The sequence below is a fragment of the Trichosurus vulpecula genome, chromosome 6 (genome assembly GCF_011100635.1).
Source record: "Trichosurus vulpecula isolate mTriVul1 chromosome 6, mTriVul1.pri, whole genome shotgun sequence".
Classification (NCBI taxonomy): Eukaryota; Metazoa; Chordata; class Mammalia; order Diprotodontia; family Phalangeridae; genus Trichosurus; species Trichosurus vulpecula.
This window is the reverse complement of record NC_050578.1, coordinates 49,400,449-49,419,383: the sequence shown is the minus strand read 5'-3', so window position 1 is coordinate 49,419,383 and position 18,935 is coordinate 49,400,449. Positions and strand designations below refer to the sequence as shown.

General features: G+C 44.8%; 1 protein-coding gene across 1 annotated transcript in view; it reads right to left on the bottom strand.

Annotated features, from left to right (window-relative positions):
• The window catches only part of PAPSS1 (3'-phosphoadenosine 5'-phosphosulfate synthase 1), a 117,756-nt gene extending 116,053 nt beyond the window's left edge, over positions 1-1,703 (bottom strand). Inside the window, exon 1 of the mRNA XM_036764859.1 lies at positions 1,578-1,703. Within this exon, the coding sequence (XP_036620754.1) occupies positions 1,578-1,637 (60 nt within the window). The 5' untranslated portion in view covers positions 1,638-1,703. The remainder of the gene's footprint in view (positions 1-1,577) is intronic.
• Between the last annotated feature and the right edge of the window lie 17,232 nt (positions 1,704-18,935).

Below are 18,935 nucleotides of genomic sequence, written 5' to 3'. Positions count from 1 at the left end.
CCCTAAGGTGACATCATCTACGTACAGTAAATGGTAACCAGGACTATGTTAGAGCAACAAGACTTGGAGCCCAAGAAGACCCGAGTTCAACCTATGTGACCTCGGCAAGTCACTTAAGCTTCATTCTTTCTCAGTTTCCTCTGTAAAAGATATAAAAATAAGACCTACATCTCAGGGTTTTTGTGGGGATCAAATAAGATAGTATCTGTGAAGTGCTTTGCAAACCTTAAAGCTCTGTAAAAATGCTACTAGATATTGTTACTTGAACCCAGGTCTAGTAATGTTGTTAAACCTCTATCCTTCTGCATTGGCTTTTACAATAGTGAAGTAGAATTTGCAGGACTGGGTGTTTGGACCTGATTCCTTAATCTTTTGGGTGGTCCATATTTGTAGCACACCTCTGAGTCACCAGTATAAGGCTGTCTTCTGTGAAGGATTACTTAACCTGCTCTGGGTAGAGTTTCAGATGGTCTGTCGGCTCTCTCTTTCCACTAGTGGAAAGATACCTTTCACCTTTCTTTTCTGCTGGCACTGTATGGGGATCAGTGAAGAGAGCGAAGGTAAGAGGACACCTGGCCAATCTATCAACTCCAGAGCAACCAAGAAATACTAGTCATACGATAAACAAAACACACAGCTTCCCTGAAGTGGGTGTCTTTTTTTAATTTCCCCAGGCTGACTATTTGATAGGCTCCCCAGTACTTGGCACAAATAATAAGCGCTTGTTGATGTGACAAGGATTCCTCAACTTGTTCCATGGGGCCCATCGATGCCCTTATAAACTTGTCTTACAGCAAATGAGGAAGAACAGGGTACCCTCAGGACATAAGTGGCTTCACCACCAGAACTTAACTGGCAGGGAAGATGCAAACGGTAGAAACCCCACATCTTCCCGCACACATTCCAAGAAACCCAGCCTCCAGGGGTAGCCACAAGGGTTTGCACTGTGTCCCCAATTAACCGCTCAGCCACAAAAGCTGCTCAGTTCGGGTCTGCCCCGGGCCCGTGAATGGCTACATTGTTGCAAGCTTTTATACCGTTCAACCCACAGACTTGGGGGGAGGGGGGAAGACGGAACCCAGCACCCCGAGGCTGCAACACGTTTGAGCCAAGCGGAGTCCGCGGAAGGCCAGGGAAGGTGCCCACCTGGCACCAGCGCAGGGATGCTCTCCAAAGCTCCCCCCCGTGGGAGTAGAAAGGAGGGGCATGAAGGATGGGGGAGGGGTGCAACATTTTTAAAGGCTGCTTTTCAGTGGACACCCTGAATAGTCCAGGCTGCGGATGCTGGCAAGTCTCCGTTACAGAGGCGCTAGCTCTGGAAGTCCAGGGAAGAAGCGAAGGCTCCTCCAGCTGCTATGGGGCGGGGGAAGGAGGAGACTTGGTCTCGCAGAGCGGGCGGGGGGCGGTACCCCGCGGGTCTCCAGACCCGAGGACGAGCCGACCCTGCCACATCAGCATAGCCCCCCGCCCCGCCCCCGGCACTGGTTCCAGGGGACCCAGGCCGCCCGCCCTCCTCCCTCCCGGCCGGCGGGGAAGAGGAGGTTCCCGCCTCCTCGTGCCCGGCCTCGGGCGCTCACCCAGTTCTGCCCTTGGTTGCTCAGCTTGACTTTCTTGCACAAGCTACCGGGAAGCTCCATGGCCGCCAAGGCTCACACTCAGACTGGAGGATGCCACCGGCCGGGGGTGGAAAGTAAGGAAGGCGCGTGCGGGGCGGGGACGGGGGCGGGGGCGGGGTCTGGAGGGGCAGGGCACTGAGGAGGCGGGGTGCGTAGGAGGGGCAAGCGCGCGCGTGCGCAGAAACCAAACGGAGGGGAAGACGGCTCGCGTCGGCGCGAGCCCGCGGAGACGATCGTCCTGGAGCGAGCAGGATGCGTGGGGAGGAGCGAGGGCGCGTGCGTGCGCCGATGGAGGAAACCAATGGGGAAAGGGGTGGAGGGGGCGGGGGCGGGGAAAGAGAGTCAGTGGCAGAGACAGCTTGAGTCGGCGCGAGCCCGCGGAAAGGGCGGAGCCCGGAGGGGGCGGGGCGACTGAAGAGGCGCGTCCAGACCTTCAGAGCGCGCGCGGGGAAAGGAGAAGTGGCGAGCACGCGGAGGAGACCGGGATCTTGGGGGGAGGCTGGAGACCGGACGCGATCCGAATCCTAGCTTGTGTCGTGACGTAGGAGCGCTTCCCTCAGTCTCTCTCTCCCACCTTCCGCAGCCTCAGGCTCCTTCGGAGCTAGGAGAGCGCTGGAGAGGCTGCGCATGCACAGGATTTGGGGAGTTGTTGCTGCCCGGGGACACCCTAGATCCTGGTCCCGTTTGGGCGTGGCTTTAACTCTAAGCCTAGCCTAGCCCCTCCCCCCTCCATCTGATGTGGACCTTTTTTTTAATCGTGGCCCTACTCGGGCACGATTTTGTCTTTTTTTTTTTTTTATCTTTAAGGTTAATCTTGTCCCTCCTACTGCTATCTAGTGTAGATTTTAAAAAAAAAAATTTGGAGGGGTCATGAATAAACATTTGAGTGCCTACTATGTGCTAGGCTTGGAGCTGGGAATATAGGGAAGAGATGGTCCCTGCCTCTAGGAGCTGAATGTCTTAGAGGAAAACAATATGCAAATAACTGTGTGTATATATATATATATACACACACATATCTATGTATGTATGTGTATATATATATGTATATATATATGTATGTACATATGTATATATATATGTATATCCATTTTTCATTCTCTAGTTTCAGTACACGTGTATTTATACACATATATGTAGGGGTATGTATATATGTATATGTATGTATAGATACATATATGTATATAAATGTGTATGTATATGTGTACATACATACCTATACATGCGCACACATATGTGTGGGTGTGTATATATGTATACACACATATACACCAATGGAGGTATCTCAAAGGGAAAGGCGCCAGAATTAAGGGAAATTCTTTCCTTTCCCAGGAAAGGCTTCCTCTAGAAGGTGAGATTTTAGGTGGGATTTGAAGGAAGCCAAAGAAGGATTGGGGAAGTCTGTGAAAATGCCTTGAGTCCACAGACGGAGCTTCTTGTTGGAGAAACATGGAGGAGGCCAATGTCACTGGATCACAGAGTGCATGGCGGCTGAGTGGAGGGTGGTAGAGAGACCAACAAGCCAACTTCTGAAATATTTCAGGCATGAAGTGATGAGGCCCTGCACCAAGATGGCAGTTATCAGTGGAGAGTGGGGGATACATTGGAGAGGTTATTGCAAAGGTGAAATGGACAGGCTTTGGATATGGAGGGAGAGGGAAGAGTGTGGAGTCTCTGATGACACCTAAGTGCTGACCCCTGGGTGATTGGGAGTATGGAGGCTATTATTATCCCCATTTTCCAGGAGGGGAGACTGAGACTCAGAGAATGTAACTTGTCCAGAGTTATACTGCTAATAAGTTCCTAAGATAGGATTTGAACTCCAGTCTTTCTGTCTTCAACTCCAAAGCTGTATCTATCTTACCACCTACATGACTTGGTTCTACCTTGGGCATATCTCTTCACCTGTCTGCCTGAGTGTCCTCAACTGTAAGATGAGGAGGTTGGACTAAATGACCTCAAAGATCTCGACTACCTTCAAGTCTATGATTTTATGAAGTCTGCAATTTTTTTTTTAATTCACCAGGTTCAGTACAGGTACCCTCCCCCTCCTCCAAGCCTTCTATCCTCCAAAAATATCAAGATCTCTCTTAGGTAAAAAAAAAAAAAACAAAAAACCCTTCTATATTTACATCATCTCATCTTTACTGTCATCCCTTGATATAATTGTTTATTTTCCATAGGGCAAGACATTCAGATCTACCTTATTCCCCAAAACAAACAAGAACTAGCTAGGCTAATCAATCCACTTGCCAAGAATTTAGCTTTTCCCCAGGCATTTCTTTAATTCAATTTTATTTTATTTTCAATTCCAAATTCTTCCCCATTTCCCCTTCCCTACCTACTGAGAAGGAAAGAAAAGCAAATATACACACATAGGTAACCATATACACACATATGTATGTACACACGTATATGTGTATGCATATATGTATGCCTGTATACATATATATACATATATAACCTTGCAAAACAAATACCACCATTAGTCATGTGGAAGGAAGGAAGGAAGGAAGGAAGGAAGGAAGGAAGGAAGGAAGGAAGGAAGGAAGGAAGGAAGGAAAAAGAAAATAGACTTCAGTTTGAAATCTGAGTCTATCATATCTCTCTCTCTCTCTCTCTCCCCCCCCCTCTCTGAAAGTGGGTAGCATGTTTCAGCATGAGTCTTTTGGAATTGGGGTATTTCATTGTGTTGATCCAATTTATTAAGTTTTTCAAATTTAATTATCAATATCGCCTTTATTGTATAAATGTTCTAATTCTTCTCACTTAACTTTGCCTAAGTTCATATAAGTCTTTCTCAGGTTTTTCTAAAACCATCCCCTTCATCATTTCTTCCATCACAATTGTATACCATAACTTCTTTAGCCATTCTCCAAATGATAGGCATCTCCTCAAGTTTCCAATTCTTTGCAACCACAAAAAGAGCTACCACCAGTATTTTTGTACATATGAGTCTTTAACCATCTTTCTTTGATCTCTCTGAGGTATAGCCCTAGTAGCAGCATTGTTGGATCAAAGGATATGCACACTTTTATAGCCTTTTGGGAATAGTTCCAAATTGTTCTCCAGAATAGCTGGACCAGTTCACAGCTCCACAACCAATGCATTAATGTACCTATTTTTCCACAACCCTTCCAGCGTCTGTTATTTTCCTTTTTTTGTTAACTTAGCCAATCTGTTAGGTACCAGGTGGGTCCTTCAGGGTTATTTTAATTTACATTTCTGTATTAATGATTTAGAGCATTTTTTCATGTGGCTAATGATAGCTTGAGTTTCTTCCTCTGAAAATTGCCAATTCTAATTTTCAAGGAGTTTTCTCCAGTGAATATTAAGCATTTAATTCTCTTTTCATAGCTTTTGCCTCTTATCCCATTCTTTACTGCTCTCATTTGGTTTTTAAAATCATTTTTTGCTCTTTTTTCTTATCTCTTTCTTTAGCTCTTTTACTATTCTTGTTGAACTTGTGTCCAAGCTGCATTTTTCTTTGAGGCTTTGCTTGTAGATGTTTTTATATTATTATCTTCTCTGTTTGTGTCTTGAGCGTCCCTGTCAACATAATAGCTCTTTAATATAAGGCTTCTGTTTTAGTTTGCTCATTTTCCAGCCTACTTCTTAACTTTGGAATTTTGTTTACATTTTATACTGGATTCTGAATACTTCTGGGGATGGAGTGATGTCTGGCCTGAGCTTATATATCTTATGTCACAGCTCTGGCTATGGGCCTACAAGATTTTGGTGCTCCCAAAGTGGGGAGATCTAGGGAGAGCTCTGTTCACTGGCCTGAGTTCTGCAAGTTCCTGGCCCAGGTTGGGTCTATCAGCTTGTTTCTTGTTTCTGGTTGGGAGTTTCAGCAAACTTCTGCTTGATTTAGTCTGTATTGACCCACTTGGAGGCTCTATACATTCAAAGATATTGAGCGGCCAGCTCCCCTGTTGGGATCAGAGCCACATTTGCTTCCTAGAATGTTTTCCATGCTCAGTTAAAGCTTGTACCAATCCCTTCAGCAGCTCCTCTTTGCCCTGAATCAGTGACCATGTACTGGGTGTCAGAGTAGCCAGATGGTACCTGTTTCTGCACTCAGCACTTGCTCAAGCATGCTCTGGTTTCTTTTCATGGTGGCCTGTCTTAGTCCTCTCTCAGTCCCCCAGTGCTGGAATGCTGCACACCATGGCAGCCCTGAACTCCAGACCAAACTCCCTCCCCCAAAGTCCACTGACCTCTTTATCTGTCTCCCTAAGCCACCCTGGGCTGGAAAAGTGACTATGACTTCTCAGGTTTTCCAGTAAGAACTCAGTCTCACACATTCTCTAGACCTTTGTTCAGAGCACAGCTAGGTGTAGCAACAATCTGCTAGCAGCTGCTGTAAGGGTGTAAGACCCACCAACAACCAGCTCACAGAAAGCTGCCAACACAGGTTCTTTGATCTGCTTTTCTAAGGAAAGCAACGTTAAGGGGTTAACAATCTCAGTTTAATTAAACATACATGTATCAATCACTTCATTCAGGGGTGAAAGATCAGCCCTCTGAACTTCAAGGCAAATACAAACAGAAATTACAAACATCAACAGACAGACCTTGTCTGATCAAATCTCAATACATCGTTACCAGAGAAGAACCAATGAGTCTGGGTTAGCAAAGCCAGGGGGCAGTTAGGGCTTGCCCAAGAGTCTCAACACTCCTTCCAAGAGTGTGTCCCAAAAGTCAAAGGCCAAGCTCCCCTTAATTTTATCCTGTTCAGAGCCCTGAGGTCTCTCACCTCACCCAGGCTGGGTGCGGTTCCCCATCCCCAGTATCACATCATATACAAGTCTATAACTCCTGTTTTGAAATAGCTGAGAAATTTTCCAAGATAAAGACAGCAAAAAGGTTTCCCACCCTTTCAAACAAAAGGGAGACTTGATAGTCTTAGCATCCCAAAAGGGAAGAGCTGGGAAAAGTCTGATTGCCTTAACACTAGGCTTTTATGCTTCCTCTCACTCTGCCATCTAGCTTCTACACCCTCACCTTAAATCTGTCCTTATTCTCCTCATGCATTCCAGAAGCACTTATCATATCACTTTGTCATTTTTTTTCCCTTTTTAGTCTTTATTTGGGGGTCGTAGTCCATTCCAAACAAATATAGTAATTGTTTTCATCTTGAACATATTACCTTTACTGTAGGGGTCATTTAATCAAGTGTACCATTTGAACTCTATTTGATTTTGTTTTTAAGGCCCAAGCTTGCTTTCTTGCTTCTGGTCCTCCCTTATAATTTTATAGCATGTTCATTTTTCTAGGTTTTGTAGAATGCCAACCTGGGATTATATTTTCCACATTATTTCTAAAATTTTCCCTCTCAACAGTATAGGCAGTACCCAACTTACTTGAACTCTACCTTTTCCCACAAAAACAATGCTATTCAAGGTAATGGCATTACCAGGTATAAGGTCAATGGGGAATAAGATCTTCCCTGTGCATCAATATTTCTCATGTGGAGCCAATTAAGGGAAGCTTGCTTGCTTGTAGGAAGGCTTACACACCTTTTGATAATTTCTAATTAGACACTAAGTCAGGAGGGTCCTGGCTCTGAGCCTATTAGCTGAAAGAGTATATATTCCGAGAGGTGAGCTTTTGATTTGGGGGCCTGCTTACAGGAAGGATTTTGTGATTCCCTGGTTGAGACCCTGAATAGCCATATGTTCAGAGCTCCCCTACTACTCAGAGTTAAAGGCTCTCTCAATCCAGTGGTGAATGTAAAGTATACATAGCAGTATTGTTTTGATTCAGGCAGTAGAGCCCTGTCTGTTGGTCTTTATTTCTCTTCTCTGTATTTCTTCAGTTTAATTAAAGAAGATTGTTGACCCCTGAAACAGCTATCTGTCCTAGTAAAGCAGATAAAAGAACCTGCACCAGCAGTCATCCTGGGTATGCCAGTGTGGTTACCATTACACCAGGACAGGCTTATTTAAAGGCTATTTAAACCATAATTTCCTCAAAGTACTATACAATAAAACTTAATCTAGGACAGTGTTTCTGTAAACTAGAATTCATGCATTGAACCCATTGTCCACTGCTACAGCACCGGGGGAAACTCATCCAGGTCTAATTTACTAATAGGAGTCCTGTGGGATGAATACAGGAGTAAGCGCAGATGAGATCCTAGGGGTCAGTGAAGAATGTGGCTAAGGGTGTTTGTGGAAAGGAATAGGGAGTAAGTGAGCTGTTAAGACATCCTGATAAATTTTCTCTCCTCCCTCCCTTGTGCTTCACAAAGTCTGTTCGTAAATAGTGAATAAAGTTAGGGCAGGGACAGGTCTAAGGCACTGGAAGCATCCCCATGTTGAAAAGGAAGGTATGGAAAACCTGAAGTGGAAGCAAGGGAAATAGGAGTTCTGGTTGCTGCTGGTAAAGGAAGCAGGAAAGTAAAAGACAGGCTGTATTTCCCCCTTGGGACAGCGAGGTGACACATTTGTATAGAGTGCTGGGCCTAGAGTCAGGAAGACTCATCTTCCTGAGTTCAAAATTGGCCTCAGATACTTATCAGCTATGTGACCCTGAGCAAACCCTGCTTGCCTCAGTTTCCAAATGGCAAACCTCTCCGGGATCCTTGCCAAGAAAACCCCAAAGGGGGTCACAAAAAGTCCGACACAACTGAACAACAACAACAAATTTCCCCTTTTACATCTCTTTTCTATACTTAATTCGTTTCTTGTTTCTTATTATTAAATTAAAGACTGAAAAAAAATCTTTCCTAGTATGTCTAAGAGTTTTATAAAAGTCGAGAGGACATAGAGCGTTTCAGGCAGGTAAAATGCAGTTTCAGTCAAGTTCAAAGTATAAAATGTACTGTGCCTTTAAGATACTGCTCCATTCCTATGGAGCTTGCTAATGCTGAAAGGGACAGAAAACATTTTACCTAAAGAAAAAGAGCTCTATCAATTGTTAAAGACTGTAAGATGAGGCAATTATAGATTAGCATTCTGATATCTGAAAGTAGTAGGAAGAGAAATTTAGTATATATTTTTAAAATTCTAAATTATTAAAAACATAGCTTTCAGATGGGACTTAAGCAACTTTAGATAGAAAATTAACTGTACCATATAGACTCAAATCACCTTGTGAACAATGTAGAATGACATCCTGTATAGGCACACATAAAGAACTCTTATTTATTTAAAAAATTGAGGAAATATAAGTATTTATATTCAAGGACACCAAATGGATTGAAAGACCACATTGGTGACTTTAGAATTGAAAGCATTATGGTCTTGGGTTATTTACATATATTTCTTATCAACAAATAGGGTAACTAAAAAAGGGGAATCATATTAACCTTTAGAGACTGAGGTATGATTTTAAAAGGGCTATTAATTTAATGGGGGAAATTTGTGGAATAGCTTGCTATAAAGTGAAAGGTGAGTCATTGAATATCAGGAAAATCTCCATTTAAGCCAATGGATATTTAAGAATATGGCAAAGGAGTGTGATATAACAGGTTACTGATATGAAGAATTTGTGGTAAAGATTAAAGATATAGCAGATGGGTGGGAAACCTGTGCTGTGGTGGTTTTGAGTGGTGGCAACTAGAAACAATTAGGTACGTCAGGATCCCCATGCCAAGACCACCCCTCTCTTTTTACTATTAGGAGACACCCTGTTTTCTAAAGCTAAGGCCCAGCAAGCAAACTGTACCCTGGGCTTGGCGTAACAACAAGCCTTTGTGCTCACCGTCTGGTGAACTCAGCTGCAGCAAAATCCCAGAATTGTTTTACACCAACACCTAAGGTAGTCCCTGAGTTCAGAAAAGCACCTGCAGGACCCATGTTCCAGTCATAAAGCCCTACTATGAATCAAACTTGTCTCACTGTTGCTGTTACCCCTCATTGTCAGGGCTACAGCTCACTGCATAACCCCTGCTATATGCATTGAAATTTGCCCACACTAACATGGATCTCCTCTTAGAGAAGACCCGGGAAAGTGTGTCTAGTTTCAATCCTCCAATGGAATAAAGAAAGCCTTTTGCTTATCATTACCGTTGGTCCTATTGATGAGGGCCCAGTCTCTGGGAACCCCCTTGAATCTGGAATACAGTCTCTGGGAGCCCCCTTGAACTGTCCTTGAATCTTCCAACTGGATCTGGCCTTCCCCTAAGGCCACAAGCCTCGCATTATCATTAGGCCCAAATCTCTACCTAGCCTCGCCCTTTGTTGTGCAGCCACTTCCCCACCCTTGATATATCAGTATCCATGCCTTCAGCTATTTCCCATCCTTAATTCCATTCTCTAGGTTCCTGGACTCTGACCCCACCTTATCTTCCTTAGACTTCCCCTCAAGACCCACCCTAAACCCCTCCTCTAGTCACCCCAGACCACCCCTCAATCCCTCCTACAATCTTTGTGTATATAATCTCCATCTTGCCTCCATGAAGGTGCTCAGATTCAATCTAATTCAGTAGGTTGAATCTGGCCCGCTTGTGGAAACAGGCGTCACAAGGTGGGGGGATTTCTTAAGACAGCCCATTATGGTGAATCCCTAATAAACTTTGTCTTTTCCCTTGGCTGAGAAGGCTTGAGTCGAATTCTTTCGGCAGGACCCGGTGCGTCAATATTTCGGGGTGTCGAGCACCCCTCAACCTAAAACCTCTTCATTTATATGGTGCGTTGGCCGGGAACGACTGCTAATCTCAAGTTCTTCTCCAGGCAGGACTGGAAGGTAAGCCTCTCCCTAACCCAAACCCTTTCTCGCTCTCCAAGCATTTTGGAAGTGCTTTTCGGGCCTGACTCCCCAGGTCCCCAGTAGGTCAGACAGCTGCCCGCTGTCTTGGACTCAGCCCGACACTCTCAGGTTCTCGGTCCAGTGGTTTATGTTCAAGGCCATGGACCTGGGCACACCTTCTGAAGCATAGAGGACAAGGATGGACGCCCTATCCGGACGTGCGCCCCCAATTTTCCCAATTCTCTCAGCGCTAGGGAATGGGAAAATCTCAGGTACCTTTTTGTGTTTGTTTTTTCTGTCTTGCTTTGTTCCTTTTTGAGGCTTACTCCCAGATCCTCCTTGCAGAGGAAGGGACTTCCAGCCCCCTGGGCTCACAATGGGTCAAACTTCCTCGATTCCCAAAAATTCGCCCTTAGGCTGTCTTTTACAAAATTGGAAAAAGTTTAAGTTCTCAAAAAAACTTAAAAAGAAAAAGCTAATATACCTTTGCAATACCGCTTGGCCACAATATCGCCTAGAAGACCATGAAGAGTGGCCTTATTTTGGGACTTTACAATATAATACTCTTTTACAGTTAAATTTATATTGTCAGCGGGAAGGAAAATGGACAGAAATTCCTTACATAATGACCTTCGTGGAGCTCTCTCGGAACCCCGTTCTCAGAAAAGATTGTAAGATGCTCATAGCTAGAGCACCCCCACAAAGGGGCAATGGGTGTCAACAGGACATTTTGGATAACCCGTTCCTTATGGCCCCCAGGGCTTCAGCCCCAGCCCCTCCTCCTGTTCCCCAACCTCCTCGGAGCACCTATGTTTCCTGTGCTCCCCCTTCCGTGGCCATCCCCTCTTTCCCTTGGTTTCCTGTAGCGCAACCCTCTTATCCTGCCTCCTTCACGGTCCAAGTCTCCTACCCTGCCTCTCCTCCCTTGGCCCCTCCCGCCTTGGTGACCCCTGCTCAGGTCCCAGCCAAGGGTGTTGTTGAGGTGTCTCCCTCTGTGGCCCCTTCCCCTGAAGGGACCCCTACTCAGGTTCTGGCTTCACGGCCTGCCCCTATTTCAGGCCCTGCAGTATCTACCACCATGGGCCCTACCCCTGAGGCAACCCCTACTCAGGTTCCAGTCTCGGGCCCTGCCCCCAAGGCAGTACCTCCTCCCCTGGCCCCTCTCTCTGAGGTGGCTCCCACTCAGGTCTCTTTGGTATCTCCCTCTCTGACCCCTACCCCTCCTCAGGTACTAGCTGATCTGCCTTGCCAGGCAGATGCCCTGGCCTTGCAGTCTAATCTACCTCAGTCGGCAGCTCCCAGCCCCTCCCTCACCAGAAGCGGGACTTCTTATATCTCTCCCCTAGCTCCAGGTCCCACAGCCCCTTCAAGGCTTTTTCCCTTGAGGGAAATGCCTGCCTCCCCTGCTGGGACAAAGAGAGTGCATGTTCCATTCTCCATTTCAGATCTCATCCAAATTAAAGAAAAACTGGGGAGATACTCAGAAGATCCCACTAAGTTTACTGAGGGTTTTAGGGATCTGTCCCTGCAATTTGAACTTTCTTGGTGTGATTTGCATATCCTCTTCTCTACCTGTTGTACCACTGAGGAGAAGAGGAGAATCTGGGAACATGCCCAAAAATTTGGGGATCGTTTGGCTAGCAATAACCCCATAAAATATCCCCCAGGAACAGCTGCTGTTCCAACTAGTGACCCAGGATGGAATTATCAAAGGAGTGAGGATAAAGAAAAGAGAGACCATATGGTAATTTGCCTGTTAGAAGGCCTAAGAACTGCATTTCAAAAGCAAATAAATTTTCAAAAAATCAGGGAAGTTACTCAGGGAGAAAAGGAAAACCCTGCTCTTTTCCAGGCCCGGCTAGTAGAAGCTATTAAGAAGTATACAAATTTGGATCCTGATTCTGTTGAAGGGGCGGCAATACTTAACATGTATTTCATTAATCAGTCTGCCCCAGATATTAGGAGGAAACTGCAGAAATTGGTAATGGGACCCCAAACACCTCAGGTCCAGTTGCTGGAGACGGCCTTTGGAGTCTTCAATGATAGAGACCTGGTTGCAGCAGAGGAAAGAAAACGCAGGGAAAGAGCTAGAGACAGAGAACACGCTCAATTCTTGGCTGCTGCCATGGCCAGGAAGAGACCCAAGGAGTGCCCCTCCAGGGAGCCCCCTTGGAAGCCCATTGGCTTGGGCAGTGGGGAAACCTGCTTTCGATGCCACAAGGAGGGTCACTGGTCTAAGGAGTGCCCCTCTAGGGCGCCCCCCTGGAAGAAGCCTCTAGGATCCACACCTCCAGGACCATGCCCAGCATGTCCCCGAGGCTGGAAAAGTGGTAGAGTCTCCTCCCAGTACCCTGTCCTCCAGTCTTCTCAAGACTTGGAAGGAGGGGAAAGCCTGGGGCTTGGCTGTGCTCCCACTTTCTCCACCTCTCTCGAGGAGCCCTGGGCAAAATCGAGGCAGAAGGTAAGGTTACCCACTTTATCACGGCTATGTTCTCTTGTTTTAACTAATTGCTCTGTCCCCACATGCCCCTCGACCCATCAGGTCATGGGCATCAAGGATCTGTTGTCTGAACACTCCTCTGGCCCTGCCCCCTTGGGAAGGGACCTGATGGTGAAATTGGGAAGCCAATTTTCTATAGTTAAACCTCATAACTCCCTTTTCCCTCTGTTTCCCAGACCTCCCCATGTTCCCCCAGAGGCATGGGAGAAGGTTGAGCCAATTGTTTGGGATCAGGGAATTCCTGGGCAAGCTACTTCTGCCACCCCAGCCATAGTTCCCCTCCATAGCCTTCAATATCCAATTAAGCCCAAGGCTTGGGAGGGACTGCAACCATTAATTGGCACTCAAGGCCCTGACTCACTCCCTCTAGAGTGGGGCCCCTACCCAGCACAAGCTTCTGGGACTTTGAAAACTAAACTGACCACCACTCCAGCATTAGCTTTACCTAATCTAGAAAAACCTTTCACTCGGTATGTTGATGAAAGGAGAGGACAGGCTTTGGGAGTCCTAACCCAGTCCTCTGACCCCAAGCCAGCTGCCTGTTTTTCAAAACAATTAGATTCTCTGGCTGCTACAGCCACTCCAATTGAGGAAGCCTCTAAACCTCTAGCAGACCAGCCCTTAGGAGCTCTGACTCCCCATCAAGTTCAGAGCATCCTAGCAGCAGATGGCCAGCAGTGGCTGGCTAACCACAGGCTCACCACATATCAAACCTTGCTCTTAGATACCCCCAACCTAATTTGGATGTGCTACACACTCATGAACCCCGAAGCAGTGTGGTACACAGAACAAGTGATTAGGGGAGCTAGGTATGAAATAGTCATCTTTAATTCCCACCAGGGATATTGTCCTTTCTCTGTACTCCTGTACTGTCTGTTTGCTGCTTGTTTGCTTAACCTCTTTGCCAAGTTTGTCTCCTCCAGACTCCAAGCCATCAACTTCCAGATGACTGTGTACCCCTTGAACTGGACTCATCGAGACCCCTTGAACTGGACCTATCAAGTCAGCTCTACGTCCCTTGCCAGCAGGAAGCAGTTTCAGAAGCTGAGATCTTCGTCCCTGACCCCAAAAGAATTTGGGTCCTATTTGTTTGAGGGGGGAATGATGAGGGCCCAGTCTCTGGGAACCCCCTTGAATCTGGAATACAGTCTCTGGGAGCCCCCTTGAACTGTCCTTGAATCTTCCAACTGGATCTGGCCTTCCCCTAAGGCCACAAGCCTCGCATTATCATTAGGCCCAAATCTCTACCTAGCCTCGCCCTTTGTTGTGCAGCCACTTCCCCACCCTTGATATATCAGTATCCATGCCTTCAGCTATTTCCCATCCTTAATTCCATTCTCTAGGTTCCTGGACTCTGACCCCACCTTATCTTCCTTAGACTTCCCCTCAAGACCCACCCTAAACCCCTCCTCTAGTCACCCCAGACCACCCCTCAATCCCTCCTACAATCTTTGTGTATATAATCTCCATCTTGCCTCCATGAAGGTGCTCAGATTCAATCTAATTCAGTAGGTTGAATCTGGCCCGCTTGTGGAAACAGGCGTCACAAGGTGGGGGGATTTCTTAAGACAGCCCATTATGGTGAATCCCTAATAAACTTTGTCTTTTCCCTTGGCTGAGAAGGCTTGAGTCGAATTCTTTCGGCAGGACCCGGTGCGTCAATATTTCGGGGTGTCGAGCACCCCTCAACCTAAAACCTCTTCACTATTTTTTATTTTGTTTTTATTTTATTTCTTAGAGTTAACTGTGGTTGTGTTAACATGTATGAGCTCTTTGGTATTTTTCAGCGTTAACTGTGGTTGTGATAACCTCTGTGAGCCCCTTGGTATTTTTAGAGTTAACAGTGGTTGCAAAACCTCTGTGACTGGGTCATTTATATTCAGAGCTGACAGGAGACTGAAGGCTGCAGCTAAGTGATTTGAGATTGGTCAGAGAGAATTTATTTCACTGGCCAAGAGCCTTAGTAGTTGCTACTGCCCTTTGGCAGGCACCATCTAGACTGGAGACAGGTAAAGCTTTTCAAAAGTGCCTATGGCTCCTTTCTGCCATCTCCTTTAAGAGAAGGAAAAGAAGAGCAAAGGACAGGTCTTTCAGCTGCTTTGTATTCTGGTGACCTGTTTAAGCTTGCTTGCCTGGCTTAAAAAATCAACCTAAGCTATGTTGATGTGAGTTCTGTTCAGATGAGAGGAGTGTGAATAATAATTGGCTGGGCCTCCTAAAGGCCCTTTTAAGGGTGATTGTAAGTTGAAAGAGCCTGTAGATACTAGGTTATAGTATAGTCTAGAAGAGGATTTGCCTGCTTGAAAAATGTGAGGATTAAGATGGTGTCTGGAAAGCAGGGACTTGCGTGAGCTCACCACCACGTCCCTCCAAAAACCTATAAAAAATGGCTCTGAGCAAATTCTAGAACTGCAGAACCCACAAAATAGCAGAGGGAATCAGGGATCCAGCCCAGGACAGCCTGGATGGTTGCTGGATGAGGTCTGTCGCACACGGAGTGGAGGGGAGCAGAGCGCAGCGTGGGAGCAGCAGGACCAACCAGACAGGGAGCCAGGTGGAACAGGCCCTAGCACCCTGAATCAGTGAGCTGTGGCAGTTACCAGACTTCTCAACCCACAAACACCAAAGACAACAGAGAAGATTAGTGGGAAAAGCTGTGGGGAACAGAGTTCATGTTCGGCCACCGCCCCAGGGGCAGCGGGGGAGGTGCAGCTACAGAACTACAGCTGCAGTTACTTCCGGCCCCAGGCCCACTTGGTGGGAGGAATTAAGTGGCGGATCAGAGCAGGAGTACAGAGCCTGCTTAAGATTTGCGTCAGGTCCTGGTTGGTGGTTCTTGAGGAAGGAAGAGTGCTGGTGTGGCAGAGCTGGCTGTATGGAAATAGCTCTGAAATCAACAGCGCATCCCCTCAAGCTTGGAACAAAGTACTCTTTGCTCTACAAGCAGTCATACCCCGAAGAAAAACTCAAGGGTCAAGTAAGTTGGCTGGGAACATGGCCAGGCAGCGAAAACACACTCACATTCAGTCTCAGACTTTGGAATCTTTCTTTGGTGACAAAGAAGACCAAAACATACAGCCAGAAGAAGTCAACAAAGTCAGAGCCTACACCAAAAGCCTCCAAGAAAAACATGAACTGGTCTCAGGCCATGGAAGAGCTCAAAAAGGATTTGGAAAAGCAAGTTAGAGAAGTAGAGGAAAAATTGGGATGAGAAATGAGAAGGATGCAAGAAAATCATGAAAAACAAGTCAATGACTTGCTAAAGAAGACCCAAAAAAAATGCTGAAAAATACACTGAAGAAAACAACACTTTAAAAAATAGACTAGCTCAAATGGCAAAAGAGCTCCAAAAAGCCAATGAGGAGAAGAATGCCTTGAAAGGCAGAATTACCCAAATGGAAAAGGAGATCCAAAAGACTACTGAAGAAAATACTACCTTAAAAATGAGACTGGAGCAAGTGGAAGCTAGTGACTTTATGAGAAATCAAGATATTATAAAACAGAACCAAAGGACTGAAAAAGTGGAAGACAATGTGAAATATCTCATTGGAAAAACCACTGACCTAGAAAATAGATCCAGGAGAGATAATTTGAAAATTATTGGACTACCTGAAAGCCATGATCAAAAAAAGAGCCTAGATATTATCTTTCAAGAAATTATCAAGGAGAACTGCCCTGATATTCTAGAGCCAGAGGGTAAAATAGAAATTGAAAGAATCCACAGATTGCCTCCTCAAATAGATCCCAAAAAGAAAACTCCTAGGAACATTGTTGCCAAATTCCAGAGCTCCCAGATCAAGGAGAAAATACTGCAAGCAGCCAGAAAGAAACAATTTGAGTATTGTGGAAAAACAATCAGGATAACACAGCATCTGGCAGCTTCCACATTAAGGGACCGAAGGGCTTGGAATACAATATTCCAGAGGTCAGTGGAGCTAGGATTAAAACCAGGAATCACCTACCCAGCAAAACTGAGTATCATGCTCCAAGGCAAAATATGGATTATCAATAAAATAGAGGACTTTCAAGCTTTCTCAGTGAAAAGACCAGAGCTGAATAGAAAATTTGACTTTCAAACACAAGAATCAAAAGAAGCATGAAAAGGTAAACAAGAAAGAGAAATCATAAGGGACTTACTAAAGTTGAACTGTTTTGTTTACATTCCTACATGGAAAGATGATGTGTATGATTCATGAGACCTCAATATCATGGTAGCTGAAAGGAATATGCATATACATATATATATATATATATATATATATATGTGTGTGTGTGTGTGTGTGTGTGTGTGTATACATATATATATACATATGTGTATGTGTGTATATATATATATATACACACAGAGGGCACAGGGCGAGTTGAATATGAAGGGATGATATCTAAAAAAAAAATCAAATTAAGGGATAAGAGAGGAATATATTGAGAGAGGGAGAAAGGGAGAGATAGAATGGGGTAAATTATCTCACATAAAAGTTGCAAGATAAAGCAATTCTGTAGGAAGGGAAGAGGGGGCAGGTGAGAAAGAATGAGTAAATCTTGCTCTCATTGGATTTGACCTGAGGAGGGAATACCATACACACTCAATTGGGTATCTTACCCCACAGGAAAGAAGGAGGAAGAAAATAAAAAAGAGGGGACGATAGAAGGGAGGGCAAACAGGGGGAGGAGGTAATCAAAAACAAACACTTTTAAAAAGGGACAGGGTCAAGGGAGAAAATTCAATAAAGGGGGATAGGTTAGGAAGGAGCAAAACACAGTTAAACTTTCACAACATGAGTATTGTGGAAGGATTTTACATAATGATACACATGTGGCCTATGTTGAATTGCTTGCCTTCTTAGGGAGGGTGGGCGAGGAGGGAAGAGGGGAGAGAATTTGGAACTCAAAGTTTTAAAAACAGATGTTCAAAAACAACACCAAAAAAAACTTTTTGCATGCAACTAGGAAATAAGATACACAGGCAATGGGGCATAGAAATTTATCTTGCCCTACAAGAGAAGAAGGGAAAGGGGGATGGGAGGGGAGTGGGGTGACAGAAGGGAGGGCTGACTGGGGAACAGGGCAACCAGAATATACGCCATCTTGGAGTGGGGTGGAAGGTAGAAATGGGGAGAAAATTTGTAATTCAAACTTGTGAAAAGTTTATCAAAGCTTTCATTCAAGTCATTTATAACTAAAATTTCTTTGAGGTAGCACTTTGTACCCATCAAATTGGCAAAAACTAATTAAAATCAATGAAACAAAAAAAAAGAAAACTCAAAATATTAAACAAATAAATAATGATTAAAAAGATTAAAGAGAAAATAAAAAAAAAATTTCTGTTTTGTTGAGGAATTGAATCTCAGAAGGTTTAAGGGATTTTGTTATATAAATAAATGGCCTCCAAACATATGACAGTCATATTTCTGTCTCAATCTGAAAAAAAAAAAAAGACAAATAAAGCAAGTGCAATAAAAAGGGGTATTCTTCTAAAAAAAAAAAAGAAAAGAAAAATGTGAGGATTAACCTACAAGCTATAAACCGAGTGCTACAGACATTCCAGAACAGACCAATGACTTCAAAGCCTGCAGACTAGAATTGTGAATTACACCGCCCCCCAAAGCGCTTGAGTTTTCCTTCCTCATAGGTTTCCTTGTCAGGTTCTTGTGTGTGCTCACTCTCCTACAAATACCGAGTTTATTCGTGGGAGAGTGTAACCCAAGTTTGACCTATGAATTTTGATGTCCTTCATTACTTATGCACTCACTTTGGTATATGACTATCTTATACTGTTATATTTCTTAAGATGTAAAAGTGTCATTATTTCAAGTGGCTAGTTGTGTTACTTTACATTATGAACAGTTGATTGTGTCAATGGGAAATGTATCTGTGAGAACTCAAGAGCTAGAGTAGGGGGAGTGTATTTCCCCTGAACAGGATTATTCCTCATGACCATAAGGACCCAACCCCTTACCCAAGAAGAATTTGGGCTCTGGAAAACCCCACCTTGAATTCTCCTTCAATTTCCCCACTACATCAGGCATTCCCCTGAGACTATAAGCCTTTCACTATTACTATGCTCAATTCTCAATTCTCTGTTACCCTTAACCTACCCTAGCCTTTCTTTGTCTATTATCTCT